This window comes from Globicephala melas, chromosome 5, assembly GCF_963455315.2.
Source record: "Globicephala melas chromosome 5, mGloMel1.2, whole genome shotgun sequence".
NCBI lineage: Eukaryota > Metazoa > Chordata > Mammalia > Artiodactyla > Delphinidae > Globicephala > Globicephala melas.
In genome coordinates this window covers 71,067,043-71,080,723 of record NC_083318.1, presented here as the reverse complement: position 1 = coordinate 71,080,723, position 13,681 = coordinate 71,067,043, and the positions used below count along the sequence as shown (strand labels likewise).

Below are 13,681 nucleotides of genomic sequence, written 5' to 3'. Positions count from 1 at the left end.
ACAGTGTACGATTCTTGATATTTTCTGTTTATCCATAAGAGAAAGATGCACATGATCAACTAAACAAATATTCATATTTGGTTTGAAAAAGTAATTAACTTTCCCTCTTGGATACTCTTATATAATAGTTTTTTGCTTGTTTTACGTATGCTACCTTTTTCTAACTAGATATCAATTCACAGCAAGTTAAAAAGTTCCAGGAAAATAGCAATTTTGAGTAAACTACAAATTTTACCCCCAAATAATCCACATATGAAATAACTAGGGCAGAGAGAATACATGATATATTCCAACCTCACAGAGATCAAGTCTGGAGGGCAATATGATTTGGGTTTGTGTTTTTAAAAAAATCAACTGAGCTACTTATTATTACCAATTGTAGGCAACTGGTGGGAAGAGGGGGCAGATCTTACCATATCCAGAAATTAATAAAACACTTAAAAAAACAAATATAAATTTAATAATAAACATTATGGTCAGGTTGTTTATTAAGGAGGCAACCACACGTACAAGTTCGGCTATAGAAATGTTTTTGCAAATCAAACTTCATGTGATCTAAAAGGACCATGCATAATGTCAAAAATGGACACCTGTACATTCAATAAAAAGTTAAATATACATAGTCTAGATCATTCTAGAGTTATACAAACATCTGGGGACACATGTATCTAATTTCCTTTCAGAAAAACTTTTTTATAAAAGTGACGTACTGAGATAATAATTTTAAAAAGTATCTGACAATTATGAATGGTCCCCAGTATTACAAAATGTGATTTCCAGGGTATGAAAACCAAAAAAAGCCAACCCTTCAGAGAGCGTTTTATATTATACAAACAAGTTTTGTAGAAAAATGATCCAGCAAATGCTTGAGTTAAGAATATTTATATTTTTTCCAATTCTTTACACTTTTATTAACACACTTACAAAAAATAACATTCAAACACTGAGAAAATTAAATAACTTTGGAAGCAGAGCTCACAGCTTTCTGCTTACATATAAGTGACAATTCTGGGCTGTTGGCACAAAAAATAATCAACATTCATAAAACCCTTACTACTATATATCAAACATAAGTTAAAATCATAGGCACTAGTTTATCAAATCCACACTTCATCTGTAAGACTAACCACAGTGAATCCTTAGATTTTTTCCCAAACAGAAAAATTGGCAATACACAAAGGCTTTCTAGTAAATAGGCAATTTTTCTCTTTAGGAAACTAAAAGCCAATAGTCTGTGGTAGTAGAACAGCAGGTAAAATAATACTTTACCCAACTCAGATCCAAATATGTTTTTAACAAGTGATGAAATATTTTAATTAAAAAAAAATAGACATTTTTTTTCTGATGCAGCCATTTAAAAACAAAGTTAAATAACCTGAATATTCCTTTTGAAACTGATAATCTAACTTAAAAATGTAATGGGTGTTTTGTAATAGGGTTAAAATTCCTTTTAATTAGTAGATTGCAGCATTTTTTTTTCCAATGTTGCACTGAAAACTGAGACCTATTTTCTTTTGTGTATATGTGGTTTCAAAAAGAGACAGTGGCTAGTTCTTTCTTTTACTTACTTAGATTTTTACATGCGATACCCCTCTACCCGAAACAGATGCTTTATCTTCCTCTGAAAAGCAACATTTTTAAGTTCATCATCATGTGGAATTCTGGCACCATCCTTTCCTGACCCATCCCCATCACCCTCAAATCCATGGATAAAATTTCTTCCTTGCATGAAACACCAAAATACATTAGCACTGGCATTTTGAATCTCCAGCTGTTTGTGCTAACTGAATGACTCCCTACTGGTCAAGCTAATAAAGACTACCATGGGGTCCATCATGGCAGAACAGGGGTCTTGGTTTTAAAAGTTTTATCATTCTCTCAACCTATCAACCTCAGTGCTATCCTGAATATAAGCTTCCCATTTCTCTCTCAATTTCTTTTGCCAACTTACAGAATGTGTTTGACTAATAGGAAATGAACTTATGTTCAAATATCTAAAATTCTTTAGTGACCCAGCTGCCAATATTTTAAAGCTGTTCAAATTAAATACTTAAAAACAGACTTCACCATGAAAAATGAGAAGCCTGCTGAAGAAGAAGTTTTAGTCTGGTAATAGTCGAATAAAAACCAAAATAAGTGATTTCCAAGATATACATAAGGGCCATCATAGAGCAGGTGTTTAACAGCTTAGAGTCATATGCAGTAGGTTTCATTTGTTACCAAAAAGGCAAAAAATTGATGTCAGGCAGAATCTAAAAGGGGCAGTATTTTCAAAGGATGTTTTGAAACAGTTAGTTTAAAGTGGATCGACTTAAGTAGGATTCAGTAGGCTATAATTTCCCACCACATAATAGGCTACTGTGTCAATTAATAGTAACAATACAACTGTCATTACCAGAGATTTTGTAAGGTAAGTGCATAGATTTCCCTCCCCGGTTTTATTGTATGGTTTTGTTCCAGGTTGTAAGCACTGAGGTGGTGTTATTTATATCAAGAATAAACACGCATACTACTTGCTCTTTCCCATCGTGGAAACCTGTTAATAAAAACAAGAACTCTTAGTTCTGTAACAGATGACAGCATGTGAAGAAGTTGGCTTCAATAGCAAAGGCTATCTTTCCTGAGCCAGGAGCTATAAAGTTTAGAAAGATTGTACAACTGATATTAAGCCCTTTTGGCAATCAAAACAAACACACAGAAGTCCGATGTGTCAATGCAACATGATGGATGCATGCTGTAACACTAACGTGTGGTGGTGATATGTGAGCTACACCCAAAACTTAAGATTAAACAAAATAATTTTTCTAATGAATCTGCAAAAATAACTTATAGGATTCTTCCAAATTTAGGTATCATGTTTTAAATCTCTAGCCCAGGTTTCTTCCCACCCTGCCCCCCCGCCATCTCAATCTAGTTTCCTGGAGAACTAGTGAAACACTAGTGAAACATTTTAGATAAGTAGTCAGAATATTACTTCTCATTAACACAAATATTTATTGATACTATTTATACAGTAAATTAGGTTGAATGTGAAGTTTTGGATAGCTTGAATTCACCAGTTTCTTGTGCACAAAGGTACTCTCTCATTTACAAATGGGCATTTCTCTTTGGCATCCATTAGTTTTTTGCCCAGATATTGGCCTCTGTCAAATATTAAAAAATCAACCTAGTTTCTATTAAACAAAACTAAAAGTGATTCCGTGGAGAGTGATTGTATGATTACCAAACACATCTGATGTTAAATGTCATTAAAGTGCTGCTTGATCATCTCTGTCAGTTTGTGCTAATTAAGACAGAGAGGGCTGGGATTTTATAAATCCCAAGAGTCTTATCTGAACAGTCTGCATATAAAAGTTGTCTCTTAGCCTGGTGAAGGGGTATCCATGAAGCTGTGGACTCTGCATTCTTGTCTTTGCTGGTCAATAACAGCCATCTTTCCAACTGTCATCTTTCATGCTACTGTAGGTTTTAGGAGCTGGCAAGGATCTGAAATAAAGCAATTTATAAAGTGATTTGCAAGTTTTAATGGAACATTACCATTTTATCTTCCATATATATTAATTACTTTGCAGGTGGCATCACGATCCAATGTTCTAGGGCACTGCTGAGATCAAAGCTCTAAACAGCTATCAGCGCAACCATCCCACACTCAACATGTCTACAACTTTCAAGTTTCACTGGGCATCAGGTGACTGCACTAACTTCTTTTTTGTTAACATAGCCACTTGAGTAAGAGAAAAGATTGTCTTGTCTTTTCCAACTGAATGGATCACCAAGCTTATTATTTACTTATTTATTTGAGGGGCAAATTAATGAATGTGATATTAGAGGTGTAGTGTCACCATCATGAGAGAGGCAGAATGGGACAGTGCTTAAAAGGACTCTGAAGTCAGACATACTTAGAACTGAAGGTCTTACTAGCTGAAGTCTTAGGTAAATTACTTAACCTCATTAAATTTTAATATTCTCCTCTGAAAAATAGGCATAATAACAGTACCTACATGTTTAAAGCTATTGTAAAAACTAAATAAGGTACAGATATGTTATTTAGCATAGTACGTAGCAAAAAGCTGTTATACTCTATTGAATTCAGAAATGTAATATGTTATCTTAGAATAAAAGAGGTACGGGTAATTCAGTTTCAATGCTTACAGCACAAAAGCACTTTTTTCATGCAAATAAATATTTCAAGTTTAATTATATTTGACACCTAAGTTTACTGATAGTGGTAAGCACATTTCTGAAAGGTAGATGAAGACTACAGATACATGGTTCCAAACCTGGCTAGGCTCAGAATCACCTGAAGGTTAAACAAACAAATTTAAAAACAGCATACCTACAGATTTTGGGCTTCATACCAGATCTACTCTCTGTGGGTAAAACTTAGGCCTCTATATTTACATAAATTCCACAGAAGATTCTGAATTGTAGTGAGGTTTGAAAACCACCCTCCTGGATTACATACTCAGACCTGATGGCTAGAAGTTTTATCTTAAATCTCATTCTAGGTTCTATTACGCTTTTAGTATCTTTATTGAATATCAATATATTCAAAATGAACAAATACCACATCCAAATGAAGTGGTTCTAACAATTTTTTCTAGAAGTTCACCAAGATACTTAGTCATGTTAGGCATCTGGGCAAATTTAACCTGTACCAAAGTGATATAATACCCCAATGTCCCAAGTGAGAATTTCTTAAGTAAGGAAAGTAATGTTTTATTCAAATTGTACTAAGATGCTAGTGGGAACCCACTAGGACTCTTGATCTTCACTATCAAATGCAGAGCTGAGGATAATTCCAGTCTACCCACTTCCCTATGCTCAAGAAGATCAAAGCAGGGCATTTGCCACTTACCTGCGAACAGGCTGTGCAAGTTTGCTGCGAGGCACTGGTATACCCCCAGCAGAAGGGGCACTGGGTCTGGGCAAGCCACTTCTCATCACAGTTGTCCCTGCAGGTCTGGTTAGAGTAGTGCTGTTGATATTGCTGGGAGGATTTGCTGGGACTGTGTTCTGAACCATGGGAGGCCCAGGTGAGGAGGTGGTTTGCATGAGTTGTGTTGTTTCTTGGCTACCAGGAGAACCAGAGCCATGGTTACTAAATGCTTTTACTGGTTGCCGGAGAGCCAAAGGAGATGGTGCTGCAGGGGAGCGGAATTTGCCTGGAGAAGGTACTGTAGAATGGCAAAGAAAAATCAATGTTTTCAGTGGAAACCAAGTGCAAGTGAAACCACTGCTTTATGACTGGGCACCAGTACATCTGTATTCATGAAAACTCACTCTACAGAAATGCAAGGAATAAAGAATATTTCTAGGGAGATAGATAGATAGATAGATCGATCACTGGTAGCTCTTAAATAACCAAGTCCTTACTCAGAGGATTGCAACTACCCTTGACAACGTGTTTTAACTAGATCAGCTAGGAATCTACAAAACCAGAAAAGGCACTGCAGCATTCTGTTTTACTGTGGAAACCAACCTGAGCCATATTCTAGAGGTGAAAAAAATGCTGACTACTAGACAGCTGACTGGAATTTGAAACACACTTTCCCCTCAAAGAAACATTCATGTAAACATGTATCAAGTATCTGGAGAGTGTACCTCCAAGTCCTGCATCATCCATAGAGTAACTTATAATTTAGAAACTAAACCTGCTTCTATTGTTGTGCTTCACCAAGTAGGGAAGTTATAAATCTAGTTAGGGGCATATCAAGAGGTATATGAAGTCACAGGATAAAGATGGTACATTTTGCTGGAATGTCAATTCTACTAAGTGGTTATTTAAAATACATGTTGAAACAAATAATGATATATGAAAGAATTAAATGTACAATTTGCATTAATTTTTTTTTTGCGGTGCGCGGGCCTCTCACTGCTGTGGCCTCTCCCGTTGCGGAGCACAGGCTCCGGATGTGCAGGCTCAGCGGCCACGGCTCATGGGCCCAGCCGCTCCGTGGCATGTGGGATCTTCCTGGACCGGGGCACGAACCCGCGTCCCCTGCGTCGGCAGGCAGACTCTCAACCACTGTGCCACCAGGGAAGCCCTGCATTAATTTTTAAGTCAAAATAAGACTTCAAATAAATTTTATTCTTGTAGTGGTCCCTTAGCATTGTAAGTTCAGATGTCCTGGGGGACATTCATCCTTTCCTGTTTATCCTATTTGGATAAATCATCTCTGGAAGGTTTCTTCAAATGCCCATGAATGGCTATATACAATATAAATAAAAAATATTACCTTAACATGCTTTACCTAGCAAAGAACTCTGGGGTGAGGTTCAGAGTGAATTGGGCGGGGGGGAGAGGAAGGGAGGAGAGTGCAGGGGAGAAATGAATCAGAGTCACCATATTCTCTCTCAACCTCCATTAGTTTGCCAAGGATATGAGTAGAGGAAAGTTTGACTGTGTGTCAGAATCCGTAGAAACTTTAAAAAAAGGTTGGCGGGGTGAGGGGGTAGCCCAGGCACCACCCCTAGAGAATCTAGTCTGGAATGGAAATCAAGATATTTATTTTAAAACCACCATAGGCACTTCCAACCATGTTGACAAAAACAGGACAGGGCTTACCCAGTTAAGATACATAAGAACAGTTTTCAAATATTGGACAACAGGCAGTACGGGACTGTAATCCCTGAGAGAGGGAAAATAAATGTGGTGAGCTCTACTGGCACCCTGGCTTATTTTTTTTGGGGCGGGGGGCTTGGATTATAGAGTGAGGAGGAGGATCCAGAGTAGATCAAAGTTATCTTGCTGACTTGAGAAGACTAAACTTGGAATCTGAGGGGAAGATTACCTTAGAGGAGGGAGGTGCTCCAGAAGACCTATATAACTCAGCTTAGAGGTCTGCTTGAACCTTTGCTGGAATATTGAGCTGTGCATGCACCAAGTGAAGCTCCATGACACTGGGCAAAGGAGGCCTGGAGCACTGTAAACTGAACAGTTTCCAAAGCTCATACAGGACTAGGAAACATCTGAGTTTCAACCAATTAGATCAGAGAATCCTTGTCAAACACCCAGGGCAATCAGGGGACACTCCAAAAGGAATAAACTAGTTCTAGAATAAAGCTACCCCAAATCCACTCAAACAAAACTTAAAAACAAGCCACTAAAACAGGGGTCAGCAAGCTACCACCATGGGAAAGTAAAATGCTTTTTTAAAAAAATTTTTATTAGAATATGGCAAAACTCATGTGTTTCTATATTGTCTATGGCTGCTTTCCAGCTACAAGAGTACCTGAAAATTTACAACAGAGACCGTATCACCCACAATCCTAAAATATTTACTATTGGGCCCTTTAAGAAAACGTTTGCTGATCCCTGCTATAAAGGATTAAACTAACCCATAAAAAACTTACCTGTTTATCACAACAAAGTCTACACGATTTAAAATAAGGTAACAAAATCCAGCACAGAACATAAAACTTCACAATGTCCACTAACCAATAAAAAATTAGTAGACATATAAAGAAATAGTAAAATGATAACCAAAACTAGGATAAAAATTAGTCAAGAGAAACAGATTAAGAAGTCACAGGAATGACTGAATTACCACGCAAGGACTTTAAAAAGAACTATTACACATATGCTTAAGGATATAAAAAATATATATAAATATGAGGTAATAAAAGATTTTTTAAAGAGCTAGATAGAACTTTTAAAAAAAACATTTTTTCTATTATTATTGTAATTATTATTAGCCATGCCCTAAAGCTTGCAGGATCTTAGTTCCCGAACAGGGATTGAACCTGGGCCCCCTGCAGTGGAAGCATAGAGTTCTAACCACTGGACCGCCAGGGAATTCCCAATAGAACTTTTAAAGATGAAAAACTTATAATATATTCCAAGTGCTAAGTTCACTGGATGGGAATTAATAACAATTTAGATGTTGCAGAAGAAGAGGTAGCTGAAGACATAACAATAAGAATTATCTAAACTAAAGCATACAGAGAATAAAAAGACTCAAAAAAGAAATGAAAAAGACTCAAAAAAGAAATGATAAAGCCTTACTGATCTACACGTCAAAATCATGTGGTCTAATACATGCAACTGGAGTCCCAGATGAAAGGGGTTATAAGTGGGACAGAAAAGATTTGAAGAATGGCTGAAAATCTTCCAAATTTGATGATAACTATAAACTCAAGTATCTAAGTAGTTTAAAAAACAAACTTTTTTTTTTTTCTGACACAGACCTACTGGAGAATGGACTTGAGGATATGGGAAGGTGGAAGGGTAAGCTGCGACAAAGCGAGAGAGAGGCATGAACATATATACACTACCAAACGTAAGGTAGATAGCTAGTGGGAAGCAGCCGCAGAGCACAGGGAGATCAGCTCGGTGCTTTGTGACCGCCTGGAGGGGTGGGATAGGGAGGGTGGGAGGGAGGGAGACGCAAGAGGGAAGAGATATGGGAACATATGCATATGTATAACTGATTCACTTTGTTATAAAGCAGAAACTAACACACCATTGTAAAGCAATTATACTCTAATAAAGATGTAAAAAAAACAACAACTCAGACTTCGATCTAGAGTTCTATATCCAGCAAAATTATCATTCAAAACTAACATCAAAGTAAAGACTTTTAAAGACAAACAAAATCTGAGAATATTTGTTGCCAGCAAGTCTTTCACTAACAGAAATACTAAAGGAAGTTCTTCAGGCAGAAGGAAAATGATACCAAATGGTAACCCTGATCTGCATAAAGCAATGAACAGTGCCAGGAATGGTAAATATTTTGGGAAACATAAAAGATCTTTAATAAATCATTTTTAATTTCATTAAAAGATAACTCTGTAAAATAAAACTAATAAAAACATTCTCTGTGATTTAATATAATATATATAAAGAGAGTAAAAGTAAATGATAAATGTGGCACAAAAAATAGGAAGGAATGGAAATATACTGTTCTGAGGTTCTTACATTATAAGTGAAGTGGTATATTACTTGAAGATAACTGTAATAAGTTAAATATGTACACTGCACAATCTAAAGCAACCACTTAATAAAAAGAAAAAAAAAAGAGATAGAAAGTAAGCCAACCATGAAAATAAAATGTAATATATAAAAAGTACTCAGATATTCCAAAAGACTGAAAGCAAAGGAGAAAAGGAACAAAAATCTGAAGAGACAAAGAAAACAAGTTGTGAGACAGATTTTAAACCAACCATATTAATAACTGCATTAAACGTGAATAGTGATCACTCCAATTAAAAGGTAAATATTGCCAGTATGGACAAAAAAGCAAGAGCAACATGCTATCTAAAAGAAACACATTTTAGATATAAAGACACAGGTTAAAAGTAAAAAGACAGAAAAAGTTACCTTATACAAAACCGATTATGAAAAAGATGGAGCGCTTACAATATCAGAAAGCAATTACCATCAGAGATAGAGTTCATAAAGTTAAAGGGGTCGATTCAGCAAGAGGACATAAGAATACTAGCTATGTATACCCCAAAACAAATATACAAAACACATGAAACAGACATAACTGAAAGGAACTAAAAAAGTCCAGAATTAGTTAGATATTTCAACACTCCTTAGTAATAGATGAAACAAATAGGTAGAAAATCAGAAAGGACAAAGACATGACCAACACCATCAATCAAGCTGACCTGACATTTATAGAACACTCCATTCAATTGGACACAGCTCAAATGTCCATCAGCAGGCGAATAGGTAAACAAATTGTGGTATATCCATACAACAGAATACCACTCAGCAACAAAGAGGAGAAAACTGCTGATAAAACAAGGATGATTCTCAAAAATATGGCAAATCTAACTTATGGTAACTAAGCACAAATCAGATATTTGCCTGAGGCTGGGAGAACTGACTGGGAGGAAGTACAAAAAAAACTTTGGGGGATGATGTAAATGTTCGATAACTTTACTGGGCTGGCTGCATGAATGTATGCTCTTGTAATTAAATTTGTGCATTTAAAATTCCACCTGAGTAAAGCTGATTAAAAAAAACAAAACTCCAGGACTTCCCTTGTGGTCTAGTGGTTAAGACTCTGTGCTTCCCCATGCTTCCACTGCAGTGGGTGCAGGTTCAATCCCTGGTTGGGGAAGTTCTGGATGCTGCAGGGTGCAGCCAAAAAAAAAAAAACAAAAAAACCAAAAAAACCCCCCAAAACTCCATAAGGGGCTCTAAAGTAAGGCCATAATTGAGAATAATTATGAACCAATTGTATCTTGAATCAATTATATCCAACAAACTGTTACAGTCTCTTCTGGTAGAAAACTGAAGACAAGATGTCCACAGGATCCAAGTACCCTGAATTGCAAATTCCATGATCTTCACAGAAGTTGTTTTTTTTTTTTTTACCTTACATAATCCATCTTCCCCTTTCTATAGGTGTCTATGAAAGTGTTTTCTCAATTCTATTTCCTACAGTCCCACTTTTGTCTCTGCCCAAGTTGTTTCACTGTCTTCCTGGAAGCTCACTGAATAACTGAGACTCTATGTCTAAGTTATCCTCTAGCCATTATCTAAGGGTGGTGCCTAGACCTGCTCCTTCTAGTACCAACTCCAGAAAAGCCACCTTCAGTCCTAGTTTTTTTTACCATACTTGGCAGCCTTTTGACTGGGATTTTGTTTTGGTGGGGATGCAGGTTTCAGATAGGAGGCAAGAACAGTAAAGTTCAGAGGAGGATCACTGAGTTTCAAGGAGTATTTTGGAAAAGTCTGGAGAGCTGGGGATAGACAGAAATGAGGTCAGGTTAAGAGATTCACTAAGACATTGTGAACGACAATCTAGTAGGTGAGAGACGACCAAGGAGTCCTAGGCTTCTTTCTTATGGTGACTGATGTAGAGGGTATGGTGAAATTAGGCAGATCATCTTGATGAGGCTGACAGTGTTTCATTTCTTTCTTTCTTTTTTTTTTAACAGTATTTATTTGCTTGCGCCAGGTCTTAGTTGCAGCAGGCAGGCTCCTTAGTTGCGGCTCATGGGCTCCTTAGTTGTGGCATGTGAACTCTTAGTTGCCACATGCATGTGGGATCTAGTTCCCTGACCAAGGATCGAACGCGGGCCCCCTGCATTGGGAGCACAGAGTCTTAACCACTGCGCCACCAGGGAAGTCCCTGAGAGTGCTTCATTTCTACATCACAGCTTTATAAATACTGGAATATATCTATAATGTTTGGAATGTCTCACCAAAGCTTATCTTGAAAATAGGCTTTGTGAAAGCCTTTTCCTCTGGAAAAGCTTCTGACCACCATTTTAACTATTAATAGTTATGCCAGGGAAATGGTTGTCTCCTGAAATTTTTTAAGAACGTGAATCTCAGACTTCCACTTGGAAAATGGAATAGATGAACTTTCCCCTATTTCTCCCAGTAAGTATAATTTAAGACCTTGGACACTGTATATAAAACAGACATAAGACTGAAACATGGAGAGAAGAAGAAACACTACCCAGGAAACTTGAGATCTGAGGGATGACACGGTAATGAGTTCCCAGGATTTTCTTTTGCCTCATATATCCCAGATTAAAGCTGAAGAAGGCAGCAACCCAAAAAGACCTTTGGGTATGACAGACCAAAAACAAATCTGCTCTCTCTAGCCAAAGGACTAGGAAGAAAACTTTTAGATAACTGCTCTGCTCCAGCCAAACACCACAGAAAAAACTGTGGCACTACTGTCACCAATGCCAACAAAGGCTAGTGGGGAGCCTGGACTTCTATCCTTTTGAGACTGAACAAGGCCTACAAACACCTTATCCAGGGAGGTAAGAGAGAAGGAAGTAATGAGGTGCTCTTTTCCCTCCTCTTGGGTTGGTGTCAGAGGAGGACTAATGGAGAGTCAGGACTTTCATGATTGCTCACTGGTAGTAAGACCACCCTCAACACAGTTTCAGTGGAGACCATATGGGGAGCCAAAATTTCTACCTCCACCCAGTCGGTCCCTCCCCATTGGGTGTCAACAGGAACTGAGTGGGGAACCTGGGCGTCTATTCCCATAGCAGTAATGAAATCCCCTGCCCCATATCCACCAAATGCCTGAGTGGTGTCAGAGAAAGACATACCCTTTCATAAAAGGGTAGGTTTAAATAAGATCTAGACTCTCATAATCTGAAAATGTCCAGATTTCAATTTTTAAAAAAATTCATCATACCAAGAACCAGGAAGATCTTAAACTAAATAAATAAATATAATCAAGAGATGTGAACACCAAGATGACAGAGACGTTAGAATTATTTGACAAAGATTTTAAAGTAGCTATCACATATAAGGAATCTAAAACAACAGTACTGAAGAACCTAGTGGCAGGGCAGTAATAAAGACACAGATGTAGAGAACAGACTTGAGAACACAGGGAGGGAAGGGGAAGCTGGGACGAAGTGAGAGAGTAGCACTGACAAATATACACTACCAAATGTAAAATAGGTGGCTAGTGGGAAGCTGCTGCATAGCACAGGGAGATCAGCTCGGTGCTTTGTGACCACCTAGAGGGGTGGGATAGGAAGGTTGGGAGGGAGGCTCAAGAGGGAGGGGATATGGGGATACATGTATACATATAGCTGATTCACTTTGTTGTACAGCATAAACTAACATAACATTGTAAAGCAATTATACTCCAATAAAGATATTTAAAAAAAATAAAGTAGCTATCATAAAATTTTTTGAATGAGTAATTCTTAACACTTGAAATATGCAAAAATACGAAGTCTCAACAAATAAATAGAAGACACAGAGAATCGGGAATCAAATGTAAATTTTAAAACTTAAAAATGCATTAACCAAAATAAAAAACTCAGTGGATGAGCTCAGTAGCAGAATGGGGGCTGGGGGAACGCCAGTGAACTGGAAGATAGAACAAAAGAAATTACCCAATTTGAACATAGAAAAAATAGACTTAAAAAAAAAAAAGCCTCCCAATGAAATAGAAATACAAGTGAAAATAAACAAATAGGACCTAATCAAACTTACAAGCTTTTGTACAGCAAAGGAAACCATCAACAAAACAAAAAGACAGCCTACAGAATGGGAGAAAATATTTGCAGATGATGTGACTGACAAGGGCTTAATTTCCAAACTATACAAACAGCTCATACAGCTCAACAACAAAAAACAATTGAAACAACCCAATTGAAAAATGGGCAGAAGACCTAAATAGACATTTCTCCAAAGAAGACATACAGATGGCCAATAGGCACATGAAACGAAACTCAACATCGCTAATTATTAGAGAAATGCAAATCAAAACTACAATGAGGTACCACCTCACACCGGTCAGGGTCACAGGGTCATCATTAAAGAGTCCACAAATAACAAGTGCTGGAGAGGGTGTAGAGAAAAGGGAACCCTCCTACAGTATTTGTGGGAATGTAAGTTGGTGCAGCCACCTTGGAAAACAGTATGGAAGTTCCTCAAAAAACTAAAAATATATCTAGCATATGATCCAGCAATCCCACTCCTGGGCATATATCTGGATAAAACTACAATTCAAAAAGATACATGCACCCCTATATTTATAGCAGCACTATTCACAATAGCCAAGACATGGAAACAACCTAAATGTTCATCAACAAATGAATGGATAAACAAGATGTGTTAAATATATACAATGGAATACTACTCAGCTGTAAAAAAGAATGAAATAATGCCATTTTCAGCAACATGGATGGACTTAGAGATTATCATACTAAGTACGATAATATAACTAAGTATGAT

The 13,681-nt window shown here is 37.2% G+C and overlaps 1 protein-coding gene across 5 annotated transcripts in view; it reads right to left on the bottom strand.

Moving 5' to 3' along the window:
• The window catches only part of SLAIN2 (SLAIN motif family member 2), a 119,867-nt gene that overhangs the window by 38,210 nt on the left and 67,976 nt on the right, over positions 1–13,681 (bottom strand). For 3 of the 5 annotated variants that reach the window (XM_030880476.3, XM_030880474.3, XM_030880475.3), the window contains 2 exons: positions 4,859–5,177; positions 867–3,486 (listed from right to left, as the gene is read on the bottom strand). In XM_030880476.3, coding sequence (XP_030736336.1) covers positions 3,420–3,486; positions 4,859–5,177 — 386 coding nt within the window. In that variant the 3' untranslated portion in view covers positions 867–3,419. Of the gene's footprint in view, positions 1–866; positions 3,487–4,858; positions 5,178–13,681 lie in introns of those variants that run through there. The other 2 variants (XR_009564000.2, XR_009564001.2) reach the window with 1 other exon arrangement.